The 26,464-nt window shown below is 38.3% G+C and overlaps 2 protein-coding genes and 1 long non-coding RNA gene across 6 annotated transcripts; 2 read left to right on the top strand and 1 right to left on the bottom strand.

Moving 5' to 3' along the window:
- Window positions 1-6,325: 6,325 nt before the first annotated feature.
- On the top strand, window positions 6,326-10,936 carry LOC112202632. 3 transcript variants are annotated; one of them, XR_002937494.2, is made up of 8 exons: window positions 6,326-6,649; window positions 7,047-7,340; window positions 8,454-8,553; window positions 8,670-8,725; window positions 9,079-9,168; window positions 10,189-10,280; window positions 10,506-10,674; window positions 10,811-10,936. It is a non-coding gene; the product is annotated as an uncharacterized LOC112202632 (long non-coding RNA). The 3 variants fall into 3 exon arrangements; XR_005800501.1 differs by lacking the exon at window positions 10,506-10,674; XR_005800500.1 differs by having other exon boundaries at window positions 10,506-10,891.
- A 7,651-nt stretch (window positions 10,937-18,587) lies between these two features.
- LOC112164022 (F-box protein CPR1) lies at window positions 18,588-19,763 on the top strand. The gene has a single exon (XM_024300265.1). The coding sequence runs from the start codon at window positions 18,588-18,590 to the stop codon at window positions 19,761-19,763; it is 1,176 nt and encodes a 391-aa protein (XP_024156033.1).
- A 2,191-nt stretch (window positions 19,764-21,954) lies between these two features.
- Window positions 21,955-25,829, bottom strand: LOC112167113. 2 transcript variants are annotated; one of them, XM_040505475.1, is made up of 5 exons: window positions 25,514-25,829; window positions 25,371-25,423; window positions 23,866-24,562; window positions 23,006-23,785; window positions 21,955-22,441 (listed from the first exon to the last, which is right to left on the bottom strand). In XM_040505475.1, exons 3-5 carry the CDS (start codon window positions 24,472-24,474, stop codon window positions 22,340-22,342), a joined length of 1,491 nt encoding a protein of 496 aa, XP_040361409.1. In that variant the 5' UTR covers window positions 24,475-24,562; window positions 25,371-25,423; window positions 25,514-25,829; the 3' UTR covers window positions 21,955-22,339. The 2 variants fall into 2 exon arrangements, with proteins under 2 accessions (XP_040361409.1, XP_024159849.1); XM_024304081.2 differs by lacking the exon at window positions 25,371-25,423 and having other exon boundaries at window positions 21,956-22,441.
- Window positions 25,830-26,464: the final 635 nt, after the last annotated feature.

Below are 26,464 nucleotides of genomic sequence, written 5' to 3'. Positions count from 1 at the left end.
TAGTAGAAGCTGCATATGAAGGAGTCTGCATTTGTGGCTGTGAGGATGATGCATATGTGGAAGTCTGCATTTGTGACTGAACTTGAGTAGTAACTGGTATAAATGGAGGAGAAGATGTAGTGCACGAAGACTGAGTGGGGGAAGCTTGAGTTGGAGTGTTGATCTTGGCAAGCATTGCAGTGAGTATGCCCTGAATACCCTGAGCTTCATTTCCAATATCCATTTCTGCTACTTTAAGCAATGTTTTCAGTTGACTCAAGGAACAGCTGGTGAATTGAGCTCTAATCACAGTCTTAGTTGCAGCAAATTCAGATGGTAGACCATTAAGCACTGTAACAACAATATCATCATCATCTATAGCAACTCCTACAGTTTCTAGTGCATCCTTTGCAGTCTTAATTTTGTCAAGGTAGGTTTCAATGTCATCAGATCCTTTCTTTACATTCTGAAGATTTGACTTGAGCTGTAAAATATTCTGCTTGTTTGCATTAGCAAATTTCAGTTTGAGTCTAGTCCATAAGTCCTGAGCTGATTTACTACCAACGGCACATGTCATAGCTACTGGGCTCAGGGTTTGACCTGTGTCTTCCAAGAGATAAACTCAACAGAAATGGTGCTTGAACTCCCATCAGAGCCACGAATAAACTGAGGTGGACATGGATTTGTGCCATTAACAAAGCCAAACAGATTTTGGCCCCTGAGAAATGACTCCATCTGAAACAAGCAGGTAGGATAGTTTGTTTCATCAAGAAGAATGTTTGGTAAGAAAACTGTGGTTGATTGAGTTGTATGAATCTGATTTGGAAGAGTAGATGTAGTCATGGTTGTAGGTTGTACACGCTAAGGTTTCAATGTATGGATCTAAGTGTAGGCAAGTGTATTAGCAAAGTTACAGCTTAAATTGCAAAGTTAGGGTTTCTCAAGGAAACTTGTGGATCTGAACGATTCTATCAACTGTTATCAAGATTGCATATATCAGTGAAGCAACAACTCATGCACCATTTCATCTTTGACTTGGCACAAGGGGGAGTGTTAAAGGAAAAACATATTGTGTGCCTTCGTCAAAGCGACTGACGGAGAGGGAATCAAGGAATCAGTGGTTACCATCAATCAGCACAATTACTGATCAATCAGCATTTAGTATCATTAATGTAATTGATATTTCCGTTGTAATTCTATCCCTATATAAAGGGACTATGAAATTAAATGAGTAGACCATTCCAATCCATTTTTACTTTTACACATCGACATAAATATATATATATATATATATATATATGCATTTAATCTGCAGGTTCATACTTGGCATTTGGCATCTTACTTAATTGACATGAAGGGATACACCTCAGAACATACATTAGATTCATCAACCACAATGGGAAGACTTAGAAAATACTGTCCCAAATGCGCAATATAAATTTCTTCATCAGTTGCAATCTTGAAATTACTCTTTCCCATCACCTGGACCATAACGTACAAGAAATATTACATATTTGTGGTAGACTTCGAATTGATAATAATCTGTAGTACAAAGAATCCAGACATGGTGCTATTAGGAAGTTCTCGTATTATCTACTTGTCATACATTCAAAACAAACTTTCCTATGCATATTGCGACTTGCTTTGATTTTTTTTTTTTTTTCATGCTTTCTTCAGTTAAGGGCTTACATGGAAAACAAAAACAAGCATAAACTGAGGTAGCCATATGACCTGAAATAGCCATATGAACTGTCGCCTGGTTAACTTTATGGTATAGTGAACTCAAATACTCCAATGTTTAAATTCATTTAACTTGAGATTTAATTAAATAGATACTATATAAATAAGTAAAAGAAAATGTGCATGCAGACTAATCTTACTTTACAGTGGCCTCCACAACCCAATCACCAATACAATTAAAATCAGTCCCCTTGGAAAGTAAATCAACCTGTCATTAGAAAGTCCAATTAGAAAGCTGCATGCATCAATATCAAAGTACCAATGAGCTGCTTAATACCTTAGTAATAAAATAATGGGATTTGCACCAGCCAAATCACAGACACGAGCCAAAAAGCTACCATTGAAGTCCATGCTCCAGTACATGATGTTCACAGCGAAAGGTAAAGCATTAAACAAAATTCAATACATAATATTTGAAGCTTTGAATGTTAACACAATGACATGCTGACATGTTAACACAAGCCACAAGGTTTGTGGTTTCAATCTCAATAAACAACAAGCTTTTCATTATGTGCAAACAAAAGGAGGAAATTTGTTTTGTCAAGATGGAGGTAAGGAATTTAAACTTAATCAAGCAAAGGCATGGTTCCCATCAAATTAGTTAGTAACAAAGATTTGTTTTTGTGAAGCAGACAAGGTTAGTTACCTTCACTCAAAAACTTTGTGCAATGAGATCCAAAGCTGACAAAGCAACATGGCACTTTGATTTTAAAGAAGGATCCAATCCGAGTCTTCGGCTTACAAGAGTGTCCTACCTAGAAGAATTCAGACAAAAGGAAAATGAAAAAAAAATGTAAAAACGAACTAGGAACACTTAGAAACAAAGCCATAGACCAACAACATAACTATAAATTGTGATTCCAGCCACAACATAACTATACAGCCACACAGAGATTCCAGTAACAGAATCAACTAACAGAGGTCACACTTCAGATTCTATATTGACAAGTGGAATCACCATTATAATGATCCCTTATTCCAACATGTCCAAAATAATGGTCCCTTATTCCAGCATGTTCAGATCTAAATATGATGGCAGTGGCATGCAAGCTTACCCAGAAAAGAAGAGCTATGTGATCTGTTAAAAGCATTATAATGCTTGTGAAAGCATTTAGTGTGTGCCCTTTGAAAGAAATATTTAAATTAGCTGAAGCCTGGATTTTTTGCCTACAGAAAACACATTTAATCCAATTTAAATCAGAGAACACATTCAATCCAGCACAGTTTGCGACAATAATGAGCCCCTATATATACACTTGGAAACTAGCTCAATACACTCAATTCCAATTCCTACAGATCCAATTCCAACCAAGTGAACCCATAAACTAATTCAACACACTCAATCGAACCAAATATTAAAAACCAAACAGACACCATCTTAGATTACCTAATAGCTAGCTATAAATCTTAAGCTTCAGACAGGCCCGGTTCACTTTTGATTAAAAACCTAAACAAATTTACCAAAATCCATATGAATCAACAATATCATATGGTCATCCCTGAATTTTATTATTAAAAATTACAATCTGAGTCGTTCATCTTTCTCCTCAACCAAAAACACAACGCCGGTGCACCCAACCCGTGTCACAAAATTTGATAGCCCAACAGAAGAAGACGAGGAAGAGTTGAGATTTTTGCAATAAACCCAATCATATCAATAAACCCAATCAAAGCCCAATGAAATAAAACAAAGAACTGAACTGAATCTGAAAAGAGAAGAACTTACAAAGAGAGAGAGAGATGGGGGCTGAAGAGTGAACCCGTGGATCCTCAAGGGGGAGGGAGAGAGAGAGATATGGAGTCGCGACTGAGGGAGACTGACGGAGAGAGAACTCGTGGTGGAGAGACTGAAGGAGCGCGCGACGGAGAGAGACGAGGCTGAGTAAGAGTGAGAGTGAGGCTGAGAGGCTCGACAAGGGTGAGAGGGTGAGCAGGATTAAGGCTGAGAGCGATGTGAGTGAGAGAGAGGCTGAGAACGATGGCTAGTGAGAGAGAGGCTGAGAGCGATTTGGGAGGGAGAGTGACCTAATTTTTTTAGCTAAGGAGGGAACATGGGTTTTTCAGATGGACTAGGGTTTGAGTGAAATATATAAATGTAAATTATTTTTTTTTTTCAGACGACAGATCTCCTTGTTAGTGTTGTCTGAAATCTCTTAAATTTACCAAATGACGATGCGTTGGCTGAGTAGATATGAGACGACCGATTTAAAAAATCTATCGTCTGACTAACTCAGACGACAGTAAAAACTCATGTGTCGTGTGATTAACTTATTCTTGTAGTGTCATCTCATATGGCTTTCGACGCTTGACGGAGCCTCTTATTATCGTGTACACGCTTCCCGCATCAATTTGGGTCTTGGCTATCCCTGGAAATATCTAAATTGATAAATGCTTTGGAATATTTTTAACCATGCTCATGGAGTTATTGTGATTATGTGAATTATTGTTTTAGTTGATAATTGTTCGAGACACTAGGAGAGAGAGGATGAACTAGTGATTTTATAGGAGTGTAGCATCAGGAGAGAGGGAATGTACTTGTAGCAATATGATTGATGCGGAGACACTAAGAGAGAAGAGATGAACTGGTGGTCTCCAGGAAGAGACATCAGGAGAGAGGGGATGTACTGGTGGCCGTGGAAGTAGTTTGGCTTCAGGAGAGAGGGGATGCACTGGAGGGCTAGATTGGATTGTCATATTCTGATATTTGAATGATGAGGTACGCGTGTCTGTTTTTGTTCACCCCTTGGTCACTATTGTGGACTTGGGCCATGATACTTGCTAGCCTTGATTTGTCGGCACGCTTCATTTCTCCAATAAATGTGTTTTCGTAATTTTTGATTTAAAAATTTTGTTATTGCTAAACTGAATCGCACAATTGGTTTTAAAAGCGTTCTTATTGTGGGAAAGTATTAAGCTCTTCGTTTATTTATTTTGATTATTTATTTTCATTAACTCACTCTAACGTTTTTGCATACTTTCCTCCTGGGTCCTTCAGTTTCAAATGCTCAGTCTGCATATTAGCTGGTTCGGCATAATAGGAGTTGAGTTGAGGCATATCATTCTTTCACAGCTATAGCTTTGTATAGGTTAATGCCCATGATGCAAGCTATAGCATTCTTTGATAGAGAGAATTGATGCAAGCTATTAATGCCCATGATCGAGGAGGACACATCTCCTTGGGGTCGGTTGATTGATGATTCTGTTTTCTATTTGAGTCAGACACCTGGGGTATCATATTCGCATGTCTTCAGGGAGTCCAACTCAGCTGGTGATAAGTTAGCTAGATTAACCCTTTATAGTCAAGTTATTGTTTCTTGGTTTGGCTATGTTCCTACAGAGTAAGGGGTTTTGTTACCTCACCTTATATGCTTTAACTTATTCTAGTTAATAAAGATTGACGTCGTTCCTTTCAAAAAAAAAATGATGCAGAGATATTTTTAAAATTACTAGTTAAAATGACTTTTTAGCTATATCAGCTAAAATTTGACTAAAAATAGCTAGTATTGCTAAAGATTTTTTTTTATGATCGAATTAGCATTGCTAAAGATGCTCTAAGTTAGAGAGTCTGTTAAAAATTCTCTAATAGAATATTCTTAGATAATGACTAGGGAGTTTTTAGAACTTGAGAGGAATAAAGATGATCCCTAAACACATTTAAATATAGAATTGAAAACATATCAAAGATAGTTGAAACACATCGATTAATTTTGCTAGACAACTCAACATAAAATCAATTAACTACTGGAATAGAGCGATTAAATTTTGCAGTATTAATAGTTTGATATATTTTTTTTTTTTAAAAAAACCCTTAGTCCACTCCACCCTCATATGTTAGTGAGAATCAAACCCATGACTTTTACAATGTTGGAATTATAACTAACTGATAGATCACAGCTTACCGGCATGAATTCCTTTGCCAACGCTAAATAAAAAAATAAAATAAAAAATAATAGATAGTTGATAGATCGACCTGATGCGGATAATTAACAATATGTTTTCGAATCTAAAATTGGGATATATTGCCAAGCCTTATTGGAAAATAGTCTATTCTGATTCTCCTTATCTAGAAAGGGTAGAGTTTTTGTTGAACTTAATTTAGCAACTTACCAAGATAAAATTGTACTCTTCCATCCTCATGAAGCATTTTTGATCAAATTAGGGCAAACAGTATTTGGGAAACCGTTTAAAAGTTCCATCACTACAAGAAAATGACTCTTTTACCGCGCACATTTTATGGCGTGCATTAATGCATGCCGTAATAGGTATATATTTATGGCGCAGTTTCATGCAGGCCGTTAATACCCTTTCTGATATGGTCTTTTGCAGCGTGCATCTAATGCACGCTGTTAATGTCATTTTTCATTTGGTCTTTTATGACATGCATAGATACACGCCGTAATAGTGTTATCATTTACAGCGTGCAAGAATAGTGCACCGTTAATGTATATTTCAATATGATCTTTTACGGCATGCATTGATGTGTGCCGTAAATGTAAAAGGCGCAAAAATTTTCGCCAAAATTTTTATTTCCCTCCATCTCTTCCCACTACACATTTCATTTTTATTTTTTTCATTTCATAACACAAAAACTCCTCTCTCTCTCTCTCTCTCTCTCTCTCTCTCCCCAACGCAGACCTCAATTTTCGCCATCTCTTCCCACGTCTCTTCCCACCGCCAAGTCGTCGTTCACTAGATTTGCTCCACCGCCGAGTCGCTGGCCGCGTACCTCATGTTCTCTGCTCCTCTCATCGAAATGTCATGGATCGATTGAGCTACGAATTAAAGAACATTGAAGTGCTTGCCGCTCTTGGAGATTGGGGCCACCTGTTTCAGGGTCTTGAAGTTTCTGAACCCCTTTTGGAGAAAGTTGAGAACTTTGGCCTTGTATTGCTCATTTGCTATCTGGGTTTTCTTCTCTGGCCAAATCAAGGTACGATTTTTTTCACTTATTGTTTCAGTTTTCATCTTCTGCTTGATCTATTTAGGGTTTTTCAATTGTGGGAAGGTTTCTTGTCTGCTTGGTTTGCCTAGTTTGTTGGTTTGACTGCTTGTTTGACCGTATGTACCTACATTTGAGGTTTTATTTTGATCAATCTTGATTGTTCTTAGCTTTAGTGAGACTTTAGTTGGAGAGTGTTTCGATTCGGGGAATCAAATCCCATTCTGGGTCTATTGAGTTGTGTTCAAATTTTGAGTTTTCTGCATTTATGATTAAGCCCAGATAGATAGTTTAGAGAAAAAGTTTATATTTTTTTGTTAAGTTTGAAGTTGAATATGTGCTTGGGTTTGAATTTTGAATGGTTGTTGTTTTTGTCTATGATGAAAAGAACACATCACATCAGAAAATGCTGCAGATACCACTCAAATTACCATCTGCTGTAAGCAAAAAAGAAGAAGTTGAAGATAGAGAGAAGAGTGATAGTAGAAGAAGCAAATCAAATGGGCAATCGGTGCAGCGTAGTTTGCTAAGGACACCATCATTGCCACCGTGTTTAGGGATGCCAGACCTCAGCTCTGTTTGCCCAAAAGACTGAAATTCATGATTGAGAGAAAGAGAGAAGAAAGAAGCACAAGAATAAAGCAGAGAAAAGGAAGAGGGGGACGGGAAGCAATCAAAATCGGTAATTTTTTTCTTTCTTTCCAGAATCGCAATTTTTCCAATTTTGTTCCCTTTTGAGTTTTTGGGTTTCCTGTGTTTGCATGGTTTTTGGGATCATTGGAAAATCACAATTGTCAGATAATTGAATCTGAGAACTTCTCAAATGGGAACTTTTGAGACTTTACCATTGTCATTTCTCAATTGAATTAGATAATTGAATCTGTATGTTTGTGTCTATATATACATGTACTGCTTTTCCTTCCTTGACAGAGATTTTCCTATCCTTCAATTTGGATCATGTCTGTGTCATATATACTGAGGTTAAGATTATGAATTAGTAACTATTGTTCTATCAATATCCGAGCTTCTGAGGAGAAAGCACTTGATGAATGCGGTGTTGATTTGAGTTCCTTTCGCTTATAAATGAGATTTCTGGTATTTTTCAACCAAGCCGTTTCTTTGGATCATGCACATTCCATGTTATTATTGTTTATTGTCTAATAAATGATTTTGTTTTATTGCCTAATGCTTTGGGTAGAAGCAAAATGAAATCTCTTCTGCAAGTAGTTTACTGAAACTAGTGCTCAAATATGAAAACGAAAACAACCCTAAATGCCAGGAGGAAATGTTGCAAGGAACTCTTTTGGAAAGTAAAAAATAATTGGACCACATTCTATCTTTATGATTGCTGCTATTTTTATAAGTTCAGTAGTTAGATAATTTATACCATATTGAAGAGGCTTTGTTATCTCTTTCTGTCCAACCATTATGTCGGTTTTGAAGAATATTGTTGTAATGCACTCTTATTGTCAAATAAACAAATAATACATTCATCCTCTCCACAATAATTTTTTATGTGGCTCTTTCCAGTGACATTTTAGCTCACCATTATTAGAAAAGATGTTCGACATAAGCAAGAAATACCATAACATGACCGTCATCTTCCTTCATTAGTTTTGGATATTAATTCGGTGTTATGCGTTTCTGTTTTCTTATAACACATACTTGATGGATATTTACTAATTTGAATGTTGGCTTCTGTTCTCGGATGCATAGCATATTTTTATTAACTTCGTAAACTTGGTACATTCAGTTTGATACTTGGAAAAAATAAGTGTAATTTTTTGCCCTTCAGGTCTGGATAGGCAAAGAATTCTTTCTGCATTCCTTGCCTTGGTCAGATTGAGGGAAAGCATGTTGGCATACGTCGGCTTTGGGTTTAGTTTGTCCTAGAGGTGTGTTATCTTCTGTATCGTTTTATAGTAGGATTTACTATTGTTTAAAATACCATATTCTTAACAGTTGGAACAACTTAACAAGTAGTTGATATTACTTCTAATGTTCATGTCAGGGATTCAAGGGAGGTTCCATTGAAATCAAACTTCTTCTGTTTCTTTCTGGATAAAGGTCTTTGCTTCCTTAAACTAAGTTAGTTCAGTTAAAATTTGCATATAAGTTAACTCATAGTAGCAGGCATATAAAGGCTATTATCAAAATTCACATATTTTGATTAATTCATATGCAAATTTTATCTCCAATGTGTTTAAATATTTAATTGTATCCATTTTTGGTGTTGGAGATGCAATTTTTTAATGTCATCATTGTCATGCGTTATTCTGGCAAAAATATGGACATACCAATCATTGTCTATGCATTATTCTAAAAATTTTCACCAATTTAACTCATATGTTCAATCATTGCTGTTCAGGTAATGGCTTGATTTTTTGTCTTGATTTTGGTGAAAATTTTTGGTGATGCAGGGGTTTATGATTGTTAGATTGGGTTTGTCATGAACAAGGAGAAGGAAGGTGATTTTTGGAATTGCATTGAGGAAAGCACGAGAGCTGCAGGTAAGATACTGTTTCCTACATTATGTTTCCTTTGTTTTGGTTTCTGAAATTGCTCTAATTTCCATGAGTCGGACCTCGCTTAAAGTATTCAAGAGATAGTGCAAGGTGAAGCGGCAAATGATTAGAATGTTTTCATTTTGCATGGCACACAGTAAGTGTTTGAGATTAGAGAGTGAAAAGTTCGAAATTTGGGTAATGTATAAGACCTGGATAAGTGAATGGCTGGCTTTTGTGTTCTAGGCTCATGCTTCTCGGGGTCTCTTAACTTTTGATCATAGTTACTGATTTGGCGAAGCCTATCTGAGGCAGGAAGTAGGAGACGGTTATAATTTGGAGTTAGGAGCTGTAATTGACTAATGAAATTGGAATTCTAATATGAGTATTTGCCCAAATGTTGTACACATGTCAAAATTTATGGGAGTTGGGAAGGCTAAAAGCTACAACATCATGTTCAAAATGATGGCAACATGATGTTCAAAATGAGGGACATTGAACTTGGTATTTAGGAAAAAGTCAGGATCGGAAAATGACAAGCTAGCTATTCTTAATTTCCTCTTTTGGTATTGTTAGCACATTAATCTTGATATGCTGGGGAAATAGATGATTAGGTTGGGTTGTGCAAGTAGATAATACTTCCCTTTTGACAGTTCGATTATATATGCTATACTCTGTTGAAAAAATCTTGTGACTTCATGTTTTCTTTTGACCAAATATTCACTGCTGCAATCTTTTACATTACTTTAGGAGTTTCAGTAATACTATAGGAGTTTGATTATATTAACTTAAATGTGTGTTTGCTAGCTGGAATAATGACATAATGGACTTCACAATGCTAGATTGCGTATTTCTTAAGTTATTTGTTTTCTTTCTTTGTTGTTTATGGTTCTATGATACCTTTGTATCACTTGAGTGTTTACCTCCTTGTGAGGATACTTTTATTTGCTACCAATTTTTTTTGTTTTTGCACTTCTGATGTAAGAGTCTATGTGATTGCATTTATAATACCTAAATTACAACCAGAGAGTTTGGAACACCAAGTATGGCTCAAGGAAGTACAATTGCATGGCCTATCAAGTACATCAAGTTGGTTTAGCTAGCATTGAAACTTTGAGGTAATTTATTCTATCATCTCTTTTTCTTCCATATCTGTGTGCAGTTATAAGGTTACTTTTGTTCTTTTTGGTTTTCTGGTTCTTACTTCTTGGTTTCATTTCAAATTATCTGAGTTTTCATATAGCTTCAGATTTTTATTGCATTGTTGGAAACTCTGAAAGAGCTGCATTTTTTCAGAGTTACTTTTGTTCTTTTTGGGCTTATGTACATGTTTTGTTTTACAGAGTTCATATATCTTCTCCTAAGTTGAGAGCTTGGGTTTTACTTTTGGTGTGATTGGAGGAATGGAAAAGCGCTATGGCCGGATACTAGCTCTCTCTTTGAGTGTTTGTTGGTTTATTTTGTGTTTTTAAGTCATTGATTGTTTTCAGAAAAGTTGTGCTGAAATATTAGGTAATTGAACTTGTTACTGTTAGTGAAAAATTGACATCTTCATATATATGTTTAACTCAGATGGTCATTTGCTATTCGATGGTTTGCTGAGTACTTGCTTATGTTTATTATTAACTGTGTTTTACACTCATAACAGGGACTTCCAGTTTTTGAGGGACTTCCAGATTTTGAGGTTTATATTAACATGCCCTACTGATGATAAAGTGCTCAAAGTTATGGTCGATTGAGAGAATCTGCATTTGGATAGTTAGATGTTCAAAAGATGATGCAGTATATTTTGTAATATGCTATATTCTTAACATAAGTTTAAACTCAAGTTGACTAGAAATTGTACTTAGTCCGTAGTAGATTGGATATGAAAAGTTTGTTAAAACCCTTTCTATTATCTATGATATATATGTTGATTCACCGATACTTTGCGATTATTATTCTTGCTTAGGATTTACAAAATGAAATGTTAGTTGACCATTTTTGGATTATGAGCAGCCACGAAACCTCTCTGCCATAAAGACTTTTATGCCTGCCTATGTGCGTTGTAAGTGACATAAAAATTGACAGGAAAACCTTTTACAGCGTGCAAATTGGGCCGTAAAAAATTGGGCAACTAATTCTTTTACGGCATGCAAAAGTGTGCCATAAAAAAGTCTTTTACGGCATTTGAAGTAGGCCGTGAATAGAGTGCTAGATAGCCTTTTACGGCATGCCTTGTGTGCCGTAATAAGTGGTCTAAAAAGTCATTTACGGCGTGCTTTCTTGACATTCACGGCGTGCAAACATCCCATAAATCAAATTGGATAATACTTGATAATATATTTACGGCCTGCTTGGATGCACAATTACGGCCCTCTTATGAACGCCATTAAAGAGTAATGTCTTTTACTGCTCCGACATTTACAGCCTGCATTTGTGCGCCGTAAAAGGGTATTTACGGCGCACATTGTGGGTAGTAAAAGACTGTTTTTGGTGTAGTGCATGCCGTTTAGGAAGCCATTTTATTAATTTGGGCGGGAGTCTGATTGCTAGCTCTCACATGATATAAGTTAGTTGGGTTCATGCGGATCATGGGTGGTTCATAATGTTTTTGGGCTAGTGGGCTGTCTACCCCGTCTAAATACCATTGTTCACAAAAAAAAAAAAATTAAAAATAATAATATGTTCAAGTAAAACCCTAGTTTGTGTTTGGCCTAAACTCTAGATTACTTGACCTAGTGGTAATAAGGGTAAATTAGAAGGATCTAGATTCCTATTCAATGTACGATTACTTTCCTTGTATGATTGAGATTCTATGCATTGTAATCCTCTATATAAAGAGGCCCCTATTACCAATGAGAATACACAACGATTTCCTCTCAATTTCAGTTTTTCTACAACACGTTATCAGCACGAAGCCCTAACCCTGAAACAAATAGCCAAACCCTGATTCAAGAAGCTAAAAACCTTGAATCTGAATACAAAAACTTGAAGCCTTTTCTGCCTCCACCTCACACATTGAAGAACTCGATTCCAGGAATCCAGATCCGGCGGTGGCACCCCAAGAACCGGCCAGAAACCCACTGAACCGGCCACCGGAAGCTCCATACAACTCGCAGCAAATATTCCACCGGTTCACCATCTTCCGGACCTCCAATTTCCACCAAATTTTGATAGCAGAAGCCCACTGATCTGAAGTTTCAGGAACCAAAAGAAAAAGTTCAAATACCGGCCTAAAAATAAGTGAACCGGCCACCTGAGCATCTGCGTCTTGAACCGGCAGAAAAGAAGAAGAAAAGAAAAGAAAGAAAGAAAAAAGTGGAAAGGAAAAGAAGCCCAGAAGCCCAAGAAGCCCAAGGCAAAGGCCCACTACCACGTCAGCAGGAGGACCCACAACCACGTCAGCACAGGGACTCACTGCCACATCATCACTACACGTCAGTAGAAGGACCCACTGCCACGTCAGCATCAGTGCCATGTCAGCCTTCCGGTCAACGACTTTTCCAGCCACTTTCCGGCGACTTTTTCCGACCACTTTTTCAGGTCAAATTTTCCGGCGACCTATTTCGAGGTATTTTTTACTAAACGTTCCCGTTTTTTTAGAGTTTTTAAATTTAATTTCTCTTCTTTTTCAGGGACTTGCAACCTCCCTTCTTATACCCCCCTTTCTTTATCATAGGGGAGACCAAATTACGCCGAACTGTAGGGGTTCGTGCTCACTCCAAGCTTGGAGCTTGTAGAGTTCTCCAAACTTAGAGTTTGTTGAGATAAAACAATCGACCGCAAACATCATTGTTTCGATCTAATCCAACCCCTCTTGGAATAGAATTTCTTGGAAGCGACTACGCTCAGAAATTTTATTTGTTTTCGTGGTAGCCTTTTTCGCTCCGAAACTAACCCTAATTTCTTGTTCTCTTTCAGGATGAGTAACCTGAACAAATTGGACTTTGCTCCATTGGGAACAATTGGCTCTGAATATCACAGGTGGGTTCGTGATATCCGCCAGCATCTCAAGGCCGATAGAATATTGGATACGATTCTCGAGCCTAGCCAGGACGTGCTAACTGCTGAGCAAGCTCAAGCTTTGGAAGCAAATAGAGCATCCTTAGAGGCAAATAAGGCGAAAGTCATCATCCTAATGACTCGTCATATGGATGATTCGCTCCAGTATGAGTGTATGAATGAAGAAGACCCCAGAAGGCTGTGGGTCTCACTCGAAGATAGATTTGGCAACATTCGTGACTCCCTGCTTCCTGACCTAGAAGTGAGATGGCATAGCCTCCACTTCTGTGATTTCAAGTCAGTTCTTGACTACAACTCGGAAGCACTTCGCATTAAATCCTTAATGGAATTTTGTGTTAAAGAGATCACAAATGCGATGTTGATTGAGAAGACTCTCTCTACTTTCCCCATCTCTGCATTGATGGTTGCTAAGAACTATCGAATCGATGTTACTGCAAGACGAATCACAAGGTTTCATGAGCTCATTGGAGCTATGAATGTCACTGAAAAGCATGACAACATCCTTGTGAAGAACTATAATTCGAGATCCGTGGAAACAGAGCATATTCTGGAATCCAATTATAGTCGCGACCCAAAGAGAGGGCGTCAAGAGCGAAACCCTAATCTTAGGAATATATTTGGACGTTCTGGTCCATATGATCGCTCTACTTGGGAAGGTAATCGCCAAAATAGGCGAACACTGAACCGAAGAGGTAAATTTGGAAAGAGAGAGGGAGGCAACGCCTCTGGCCATGTTGGTGGCGCCACCAACACTAAGAGCCATCTAAATGACGCTTTCAAAGCGCCTCAATCAATGGAGTTTGAGCAAAGAGATGTAAGTTCTCGATGTGGAGTGTCTGATCATTGGGCACACATTTGTAGAGCTCGTGAAGAAATCGTCACCTCCTACAGAGCATATTGTGAAGCAAGAGAAGCTCACTATATGGAACAAGAAGATCAAGAAGATGATCTAGAGTGAAGGGTTGAAGACTACAAATCTGGCTGGGATCAATAGATCGCCAATTCTGTTTAAGTCTTTATTTTTCCAAGAGATGTAATAGGCAATTGCCATATATTTTTGTAGTAAATGCCAATGATTTAGTTTTTCTTCAAAGTAGGCTCACTCAAAGTAAGTGTGATGTCTGGGAAGATTCTGAGATTAGTGGTACTTAAGCGAGCCTTGCTCCATCAACATCTCTCTAATCACCTGGTCACATTTATTTTGGAATTACCGAAAGAAGTTAGACGACTACCATTGTTTTGCATTAGCTATCATTTTGGATTAGATTTTGTTTAGTCAAAGAGACAATGATGTAACTCTGTTGGCTTATGAATAAAATTTTGAGTTCTTTATGACTCCATTTTGATTCTGAGCATATAACTTTTGTGACTATGATGGCTGGGCCATCAGTATTAATTCAAGGACATGGAATAGCCCAAGTTCCACTTGCCAAATGGCACCTTAATTACTGTCACAGAAACTCTCTGCGCTCATAAGGCCAATCGCACCTATGAATAGCCAACGGATTCCATGCAAAAACGCATGTAGAGAACGGAAATGAGTTCCTTTGCAATACCTCTAATGATTGCGAACAAAGGCGCATCTTAGAGAAGTTTATGTGTCTCTCTAGTGGATTCTATGTCACTATTCGGGCTATTAATCCAATAAAGTTATGAGAGAAGATCTCTTGGATTTAGACACATATTGGGTTTGTCACGACAGGATAGATCATTCTAGTCATGATATGATGATCCGTCTACTAAAGACTTCACATGGACATCATTCCTTTCGAGCGAAACGAAGCATGAATCAAAAGTTGATTTCTGGACTAAGTGTGACCGACGCTGCTACCTAGGGCACTGCCTCAGTCCACCACCAGCCTGGGGTTGGCACAGTCCCTAACCATGACACCATGGATAGCGTCCATCATGGTGATGGCGCCCCAGGTGATGCTGCAATCACCAACTTGCTTCAAATAGCGTTTCAGACGCTCAGTCCTAACCAAAATACTCATTGGTTGCTTCTAAAGCCTCTCGCTCGTTTTACAAAGCCCGTTTCTTAGGGAAATTAGGACTAAGACCGTCCTATGCAAAGAAAATGAACATACTCATTCTGTTCTTACATAGAATCCATGGGGATTCTGTGGATTGATTCAACCAACTTGCGGACGCTTAAATATTTCATGATATTGGTTGACACGCAAACACGCTGGTCACGTGTTGTTTCATTGTCCACCTATAAATGCTGCTTATGCTACACTCCTAGCACATATCATATGACAACGGACTCACTCCCCGGATCATCCTATTCAGTTAATTGGATTTGACTATGCTAGAGAGTTTACATCGAAAGACTTTCAATGGATATTGCAATGAGAATGATGTTGGACATCACATTCCCATGTACATACCCAAATGGTCTTGCGGAAATGACTACGATGGTAGTCCGGACATTGGTAATGCGCACCAATCTCCTTATATCCTCTTGGGGTGATGCAATATCGCATGCAGCTATGCTAATTCGTCTACGACCCACCGCCACTCAATGTACCTCTGCATTACAGCTAGTGACTGGGTACAAGTATAGTACTTACGCATATTTGAGTGAGCCATTTATGTGCCAATTGCGCCGCCACAGCGCTCTATGATGGATCCTTACAGACGAATGGGCAACTACGTTGGATTTGAGACTCTAACAATCGTCCGCCACTTAATGCCCTTGCAAGGCGATCTCATTACCTCTAGATTTGCGAGTTGTCACTTTGATAAGACAGTCTTCCCGTCGTTAGGAGGAGATAAGAACACGGATGTTCAGCAGGAACGACAGAATTGTTGTGGCCTGTCCCCACTATGTCTCATCTCGATTCTTGTTAAAGTGACGAGATCACACAAATATGCTGCAAACAAGCCTGCAAGGAAAGACGTCCCTATGAGAGGACGTAGCGCCACCCTACACGAAGGTAGGCATGGCGCCAACGCCAAAGAGAGTAGCACTCTGGCGTTACAGGCCATGGCCCCAGCTAGGATGCGTGGGAGGTCCGTAGGTTCGAAGGATGCTTTGGCACACTCCAATCCTTTGATCATCGACACTCAAAATCCGTCTCATGAGAATCTTCTGAGTTATGGTTATCGTTGGGGGACGCCTCAACGTCAGAACCTATTCCTGAGAATATAGAGCTCTATCAAAATTACACTAGTGTACATGAGACATGGGATAGAAACTCCATCATGATTGATGATGTAATCGCGCATTTTGTTGCGCGTGAGTTTGTTGAGTCCGATGATATCGAACCACACTCAATTGATGAATGAATGCCAACGTAGAGAAATCTGGCCTAAATGGAAAGATGCGATCCATGTTAAGACGGATTCTCTAACGAAGAGGAAGGTTTTCGAGCTAGTGATGCCAACACCTCCCAACATAAAACCTATTGACTAATGGGTCTTCGTTAGAAAGTGTGATGAGAAAAAGAGATGGCAATATCGCCTTATGGTGCAAGGCTCCTCACAAAACTCCCTGGAATCGACTACGATGAGACATATTCTCTCGTAATAGATGTCATTGCACTCCACTACCCTGTCAGTTTGGTAGTTTCTGAATAACTGAACATGCAGCTTACAAATGTGGTCACTATGTATCTCTATAGGGATCTAGATACGGAATATACATGAAGGTTCATGGTGAACTTGATTTACCCAAGTCAAGTTGCTCTAGACCACGGAGCGTGTTTACAAAGAGGTTGATAACGCTCGCTAAAATGACTACTTGATTGGGAAGGGATATGCCCACGCGTTTCCATAACAAGTTTCGGATTCCATCGCGGTTCTTGTTGGAAATGATCTTCATTAGAAACCCTTAAAGAGTTAAGGGAAACCGCTGAACACTTCAAATCCGAGTTTGAGATGGAGGATTTTAGGAGAACATGATTATGTCTCGGTTTGGAACTTGAGCATCGTGTTGATAGATGCTTAGGCATTTTGACAAGGTCAAACCTTCAAGCACCCCCATGATCGTCCTTAGTCTTGATCCTGAAAAGGATCCTCTTCGTCTGAAGGATGATGACGAAGATGTGCTAGAGGCAGAAGTGTCTTACTTGAGTACAATAGGCGCATTATTGTACTTAGCTCAATGCACAGGACCGGACATCTCATTTGCAGTGAACTTGTTAGCTAAGGTATAGCTCTGTGCCAACGCGACACCATTTTGATTGGTGTAAAAGACATCTTTCAGTACTTGAGATGTACGATTGATATGGGCTTATTCTATCCCTACAGAGAGATGATGGATTCGGACCCATCACACACCAGAAACGCCGCCAACGCTAGCCTGCGTTCTCTATCCTCATTCCAAAACGATATAAGTGTTTTGGAAGGTTTTGCTGATGCTGGGTACCTCTCTGACCCACACAAAGGTCGCTCCCAAACTGGTCAAGTGTTCACCATGGGAAAAGACCGTGATATCTTAGAGGTCTACAGAACAGACCATAGTCTCTATATCTTCGAACCATGTAGAGATTATTGCTCTTCATGAAGTGTTCATGAATGTTTATGGATTGGCTCCATAATTACGCATGTTCGAACAAATTGTGGTTTGAAGTCTACCACAAGATGAGCCTACGAGCATTTAGGATAATGCTGTTCGTTTTGAACAAATGAAGCTAGGCCACATCAAAAGCGACAACACCAAGTATAATTACCAACAACAGACTCTCCTTAAATACCAAAGTGAACTAGGTTCGATCTGAGGATAATGTGACAGACTTGTTTACTAAGTCATTGCCCAAATCCATGTTCGAGAAACATGTGGCAAGAATTGGCTTGCGGAAATTATCTGAACTCCCATTATCGTAGTCATCAGGGGGAGACGCAGACATCAGGGGGAGATGTCTACATGTTCACCTCGAAACGTGAAAGGTGTGTTGTGCTCTTTTTCCCCTTCGACCGAGGTTATTTTTGTCCCATTGGGTTTTTGTTACTCAACAAGGTTTTTAGCGAGGCAACGAGAGAATCACCGCGTTTGGGCAACACAAGGGGGAGTGTTCAAATAAAACCCTAGTTTGTGTTTGGCTCAAACTCTAGGTTACTTGACCTAGTAGTAATATGGTTAAATTAGAAAGATCTAGATTTCTATTCAATGTACGATTACTTTCCTTGTATGATTGAGATTCTATGCATTGTAATCCTCTATATAAAGATGCCCCTATTATCAATGAAAATACACAACGATTTCCTCTCAATTTCAGTTTCTTTACAACATAATAATAATTAATTAATTAATTAATTAATTAATTAATTGCACATTTTTAATTCAATTATGATTTAGGAGAAGAAGGACGGCAAGCATATCTTCTATAAAACCCCCAAATCCCTACCCTCTGGTATTCATCAAATCCCTAACTCTCCCATTGAAAATTAGGTAGCATCAACGGAACCAAATTATTATGGCAGACAAATGTACCAGAAAGAAAATAGTGTCAGTCTTCGAAAACTTTCCTGAAGAAATCATACAAGGAATCTTCGTGAAGTTGCCAATCAAATCTTTAGTCCAATGCACCGCAGTGTGCAAATCATGGAGATCTCTAATCATAAGCTCTACCTTCATTGATGCCCATCTCAGGCGCATAGTCCAATCCAACAATCAGACCAACGTTTATGGCCTCTTTCTACTAACAGCATGTACATCTGAGAAGCTTCTTTTCTCGTTGCATTTGGACAACCCTGCATTCGATGAGTACACCAAGCTCACAAGTCCACTCATTCCTTTGTTCAAAAAGAAACTAAGAAAGTACTCAGAAAAGGAGAGCGATTTCTATGTTGCTGGAACTTGTAATGGCCTGGTGTGCCTTGCTTCTAAATATACCACAATAATTTGGAATCCTTGCATCAGAAAGTATATGGTTTTGCCTAGGCCAATTACTCTTGGCTTCGAATCTGACTGGGCAAGGTGCGACTTTGGCTATGATTCACACACCAATGACTATAAGGTTTTGAGAAGTGTGAACAACTTTTATGGCAAGCGAACTGCATGCGAGGTTTGGTCGTTAGCTAGAGGTTCTTGGAAGATTATCAGTGCTGGTGTTGTTCCAGCGTACTTTAGACCTCTTGATTATTCGGATAGAGGATATGATGTTTCCTTATCAAACAAACATGCTTTTGTCAATGGAGCTTTACATTGGATTCCAAGCCCCAAAGGGTATCCCGATGAAGTCAGATATATTGTTTCTTTTGATCTGTTCAGTGAGCGATTTGCCAAGATAATGATACCAACGGCCTCTGAAATAGCACATGTTTCTATTTTAAGATACAGGGAGTCTCTTGCCTTGTTGGTTCAGAGTTCGGAGAAATTGCTCCACTTGTGGGTGATGAAAGAGTATAGTGTGGTGGAATCCTGGACTAAATTATCAACTTTACCCTTGCAAGAACGTATCTGGTATCCACTTGGTTTTCGGAAAAGTGGTGAAGTATTGCTCAACATGTACCCTTTTGGGGTGCAATTAGTAGACCCTAACACCGGACAAATTACAAGTGAGCTAAATCAACGACGGATGTACAATTTCATGGATTCTTTTGTGCAGAGCCTTCTCTTGTTTGACCAACCCAATGCAATATGTTACTAAAAGTTGGAAGTGACAACAGCCTATAGCTAATGTAGTTAGGGACTCTTTGCTTTCTAGAAACCATCTTTTTTGTTTCTGGTTTTACTGTGTGAAATTTGGTTAGAAGATCCTCACACAGGTAAGATCAGCTCCCTTGTCCTAGCCTATATGTTAGATTTATAGCTGCAAAATCTTGTCCTGTATGTTAGATTAATAGCTGCAAAATCAACTGCAGTTTAAGATGGTAGAATTTTGGGCAGTACTTGATAGGAGTTTGATTAATTTTTTTTTTTTATATATATATTTTATTTTATACAACAGTTTAACTTCATATTGACAAAGTACGTCTTTAAATTAAGAAGCAACTGAAATAGCAATTGAAAAGCAAAGCATCAGACAAATAACTTTATTTCCTAACATAATCTCGCAGGTAACTTGGGGCTTGACCTTTGGTTGTCCTCTTAGGCCTTCCTTCCAAGTTAAGAGATACATCTGTATCAGCATATATATCAACCAAGTTCTTGACTTTCTTAACAGTACTGCCCGGCTCGAACATTTTGTTATTGTCATCCATGCGAAGATTAAGGCCTTGGAGGAGATCAGCCACTAAACCAGGTTCATCATCGTCATTGATTGTTTCCTTCTCATAATTTTCTTTGACGGCTAAATTCAACTCAGCTCCAAAACTGGCAGCCATCTCCTTCTCCATCTTCTCATATTCACGTACCAGATCTTTAGATGTCTCCTTCTCAAGGCTCTCTTTCATTTCCCATGTCCACAGTATCCACTCGTAGATCTCGTCGTTGAGATGAGGGTTCTTGAGATAAGCAAGGGCCAAACACTCCATGACAAGGTCATCAGTCCTTTGCTTCCCTCTAGCATCACACCATTCAGACATGTGTGCCTTTGCTTCTATGAGAGTCTTGGGCCTCTTCTCGTTTCCCTTGTCAATGATACGCTGCTTGAGCTCCTTCAAAAGTTGGTCCATCTTCTTCAACAGATCAAGTTCCTGCCCCCTAGCTGTTGACACTAGAACATCTTCTTCTACACTATCCGACCACGTCTCAAAGGCTCTGTCCATCTTTGCTTCGCCTAGAGAACTCTAGAAATTTTTTTGTTGCTGGTTACGTACTTATAACTAATTTATATATAGTTGTTTCTTTAGAATGTGAAAAGAAACAATAAATTTAGTTATAGCTAGTTTCAATCAAGACGGAAGAGGAAGAGAGAAATACATGAACCTAATCATGAAAGGAACGACTCCACATGATATTCATACTTTCAAAAGACATAACAAGTTCCAATACACCCTTCGAAAAAAAAAATATAATCAATGCATGCAAACGCATGTAGAAGAAATGCATGAAGGTATTGGAAATACAATGAACTCGGGAAAAAAGAAAGGCTCACCTAATTAAATGTATCATTAATCAGTGGAAGAAGGTCATGAGGCAAAACCACTAATTTGGGTACTGTTCCACCCATACCATTTACCATCTCGAAAAGTAAAAGATAGCATGACATGTTTTCAACTTTTTATATCCTTTGAAAAGCCAACTCTAGAGTGATCATGCATTTTTATGAAAAGCTTTTTCCCCGACTTGAACTCCCCCGGGGGCTAAGTTCGAGTTTGACGACAAGGTATGCACCAACAACTACATATATGGAGTGTCCTCGCCGCACTGATATTCAATATGCTTAGGTACACCGTGCTGAAAAGGGTCTTGGCTGGTGGTCTTCAAGCCTCACAGTGAAGAAGACGATCGATGTCCTCGTCACCAATCAAGTAGGTGATTTGAGGCTCTAGTCCTGCTGCTTCCAATGTCTGACAAGTTCCTTGGAAAAGGTAACATTTGAGCTTGTTAAACAGCAGGGTATGCAAGGAGGACATCAGGCAAAGTATAATGTTGTGGAGTACTGGAGTGTGCCAAGACGTAAGGCCAGAGTGTCCGGTATTGTGCCAGAAAGGGAAGTGAAGCTATGAGGTTGACTCTGTAACATTACTATATCATTTTTGTCAGAGCTTCAAAGAGAGCGACAAACGAAATTAAGAATACATGGAAGTGAATAACTGTTGGGCATATATTCAACGGGATATTCAATAGCACGTCTGCTACTTCTCTAGTAATATCAGCAAACAAAGAAGCACCAACCCTTCTAATCAGTATTGTGTATAAAACTGTATCAACCTGGTACAAGATGAGCAAACAAAAAGCTTAATTTTCGCAACAATATTAACATTAAAGCATCAAATACTGCCTACAGCATTTGGAAAAAAAAAAAACATTAAATATGACCCAGATATGGTAGATAATATAAAAAGGAAAGTCATATGGACTTATTTCTTCTTCAAAATGAGTTGATTCAACTACTCTGGGAATTTTTGGCCAATAGCAGTTTCATTCAGGATTGCGCGAGTGGACAGAACAGTACTTCAAGTTGTTATCAACAAACAAAGGATTTAAATAAATATGAGCAACTATGCAGGTCATCTAGTAAGTTGCTATATCCCTCTAGGTTTTACATTGAGTTCTAGCCTTCTAGGTTGTACTTGCTATATCCATTTGTTCCTCTCTGGCTCCATAATGCCATCTGCTTCACTGTTCTTGCTTTATCCTTTTGTTTTGCTCTGTCTCCCTGATGAAGGTATTGGTTAGAGCAGAGTCACCAAGAAAAGCAGCTACCAAAAGACGCAACGCCTGCAATAGAAATCAAATACTTGGTCAAAACAACTTAGACCAGATAACCCTGTCCCCATACATACATTGATATCCACTGAATCACATTACTTCTGTTGGAGACCCACTACCAACTTTCTAGGCTCTTTCAAACATTTTTCTCCCTTCTACCTAGACAGATATTGATTTAGCTCCTAGAAATATTGTTCTTGTTGGAGATGGACAACCAAATAGAATCATTCCAGATGACTTGCATACTTTAAAAGGAAGTCATGGTGCCATGTTTTATGTACACAAAAGACCAATCATCTGACATTTGACATTTGAGGGTAATACGCTTGTACAAGTTTACTGTGAAATTTCACATTATAATCAAAGAGTCTTGTGTCACAAGTTTCACTCAACAACTTAAAGCATCAGCCAAAAGAAATAGATCAGCAGTCAAGTTTAAGTGGCTTAAAACAATAACAGAGGTTGGTACATCGGTTTGCATTGAACTACCCAAGTAGATACCATATAGTCTCCAGTGGATTTGAAATTTAATGTTATAATAAAGAGAATAGAAAATTTTGAACAATAACTCACCTCCTCTTCGTGCACCTGCACAGTTTGCACATAAATGTCAGTCAAAGGTACCTTCAATTCATTTAGAAGAGACAGGCCAAAGATTAGAGATACAGGTCTTATGTTCAGATCATCAGTCACTGTGAACATTGCCGGTCCTTCTAAAAACCCTTGAACTTGAGCATTTTTATGTTGGTTATGATTGGCTTTGGGATCCCTAAAAGCAATTGGCCTTATTGAAGTTTGAGCACTTTCTTGACTGCAGTATGACCTGATAGATTTAGTAGCAAGCGCAGTTTGAGTAGCAAGAAGGACTCTATCAGTAGACAGAAAACCTGTTGAACCAGCATAATAATATGTGGCTTCCTCAGTTCCTAAAAGATGGTTCTCATAGCAAAAACCAGGGACAAGTTTAGGAGTGAGTAGCATTTCTTTGTGGTAGTTTGACATCATATATTGATCATCAAGATCCTGGACACTCTTGTACAACTGATCAATGCATCCTTGTAATGAGCAATTCCCCATGTGCTTAACAATAAACCCCAGCGGAATAGTTAAGAAACTTAAAAGCAAATTAACAAAATCCTCCCCTGCTTCTGCGTAACAAACCATCTTCTTTGATTTGCTCACTATAAGCTTGACAGAAATGGTTCCTTCCAGATTCGTTTTGTCTTTTACCATTTGGGGTTCGGTATTTATTCCTTGATTTTCATTGCAAAACTTTCGTCTTGGTTTATTCTTCAGCAGAGATTCTGTCAAAGGTGTCTTGGATGCTAATGACCGCATAAGCAAATTCAAAACCTATAAAAAGCATTCAGATCAGAAATCACTGATATAATTTAAAGAAAGAAAAATTCATAGCAAGTTCATACTTCAATTACCTCATCAACTCCTACATTGATAGTCACCTCCTCGATAGTATTCCCATCCATGACTCCAAGCTTTGTAAGTAGAGGAATGCTTGCTGCAGTTAATGGTGGAATCACTTGTAAATCATCAGTAATTATGAGTCTGGATAGTCCCTTCACAAACACACCTCCATCTGGAGTCACTAGGAGATTTCTCTCCTTATTTATGCTTCCTCCACAACTATCACAATTTAAATATTTGCAATAACTAAACTTGCAATCGACTCTGTTATGTGAGCACATAAAGTACTGTGTAGCCTCATCATTGTAAATCTTCACCTTGAGGTTCTTGCATTGAGAGTCAGCCACACTCCGGGGAGATAGCAACATGTCTTTACATGCTTCAGTGCGGAAATGCTTCACATCCATATTCTTAACACTTGCATACACATTATTCAAGCAACCTACGCCCAATCGTATTGATTGATTAGGGGCCACCCTGATAATTTTCCCCATGGGTATTGTTAAGAAACTAAAGATAACATCAATGAAATCATTGTCAGACTCCACGAAGATAATTTGGTTGCTCGCTTTGTCCACCATGGCTTTCAAGCTAATGCTGTTGATAGATGTATTGGCCATAGATTGTAAATTGTAAGCAAACTTTTGGCTTTGACTTCCTTTCTATGTTCACAATCAGGAGATTAAGATCTGATGCGAGTTTGCTACCCTGGTAAACATAAAAAGAGATCCAAAATACAAATCAACTAGCAGAAAAGAGATAGGAAACTTCACAACATTAACTTTACCAAAAGAAAATGAAATCGTGGGACTAATGGTTCAATGTATAAGCAGAGCTTAAGCATATACGACTCAAAATATAAAAAGAGTGATAAGTTTTCATCAAGAGAAAAACACTTGGGGGATGCATTCTATGAGATTCTAAAGTTCAACAAATATCCTTCTTGATCAATAAATGGGCAGCAATTTATCAATCTTCGCAACAAAGTAGCAGTTGCCTTTTTCATGAATTCAGGTGATTCTATATAAAGGTACTAATCAATCTTCTAAAGTCAAAATCTGTGTACACAAGCATGGATGCAAGGTGTCATCTGGTAGGATAATCTGTGTATGAATGTACGTTCCTAGAAGTTTAAACATGCCGAAGTAAGCTCTATCACTGTTATAACAATTAGGGCAAGTGTTTTGAATTTGTAAGCTATTTTGGTGACAAAGGAAAGATCATGAGTTGCCTATATTAGGTCAATTGTCCAAAAGCAGGCATGCTCCACAACACGAAATAATAGCACAAGCCTATTATAAGGCATGAATTATAGTTTTCGAATCGATAACCAAACTAAACACAGAACAAAAAGTTATACCAATATAATTAAACAATGACAGTCACTATAGACATGCACTTTTCCTTCTGTTACTATATATCAAGCATAAAGTCAGAACCCAGCTAAACCCTAACGCTGAATAGCAAAATAAAATGAACTCAGTGAAAGGAGAAGAATTGACAAAAGGGTACTCACCTCCAATAGCTTTCAGTCCAAAAACACAGAAAAAAAAAAAACTGGATATTAACCTAGAAAAGTTAAGACTGCTTAATGAAATTGTGGTAAACAAAACACAAGCTAAGAAGAATCGTAAAACCCATTTGATTTTGGCGGCTTACCAAGCGAAAGTTTTAGTCTTTTTGAACAAGCATTTGAGGTTCTGGAAGGTAGAAGACGAAAGACTCCATTTTGAGGCCAAGAACAAGTGAAAGGGGGTTTAGGAATTTGGGTATTGTAGTTTTGGACCTTTATAATTTTGGAACTGTATTACTATTCCTCTCCTAAAGGCAAGAACCACCCAAATGACCAAGATCAGAGGAAGAAGAACAAGAAATCATTTCTGCTTCCTTTTCTCTCAGTCTCGGCTTGCAGAAAATGGAGCTTGTGAAAGAGACGAGCCTGAAAAATTTTAGACTTCAACAGATAGTCCGGACTCCTGCCCAAAAATAAGAAAACAGAGAGCTGTAAAATAAAAGAAATAGCCTTTAGTCATTTTTTGCCCAAAAATAAAAGAAATTGCCAATAGTTTTGCCATTAAAAGAATTAAGTGAAATTTTTTTCTTTATTTTTTTAAGATAAGCAAATGGAAAGAATACACCAAATATTAATGATAATCAAGATGATTCATTTTTTTTTCTTTTTCTTTTTTTAGGGAAAAGAAATATCATTGAACTAGCAATAGAAAATCACTCAAGAGGGCATCCCAATGGGAAGCATACAAAGGCTAAGAAATACTTAACCCTAGTGCTAAAATAGAACATATTAGAAGCTGTACTACACCAATAACTTGTCCAGACTCCTCAAGATAATTACCAATAATATAACTATTTGTCACGACTTTGAGATTTGTAGATCAAACCATCAGAATCTGCAATCTAGGTATGCAAGAATTCGGCCAACCAATCAAATCTAGACTCGTCCCAACCTAAAACGCACTACTCGCCAAGGCATGCAATTGTGGTACTCACAGGGTGAATGTACTGAAACTGTTTATAGAATGTAGAAAAGAAAAAAAACAGTCTACCGGAATGATAAATTCTTTATCCATACGTGAAATGTAAAAAATGTAA

Source organism: Rosa chinensis, chromosome 5, assembly GCF_002994745.2.
Source record: "Rosa chinensis cultivar Old Blush chromosome 5, RchiOBHm-V2, whole genome shotgun sequence".
Lineage (NCBI taxonomy): Eukaryota > Viridiplantae > Streptophyta > Magnoliopsida > Rosales > Rosaceae > Rosa > Rosa chinensis.
This window is presented reverse-complemented; position numbering and strand designations above follow the sequence as displayed.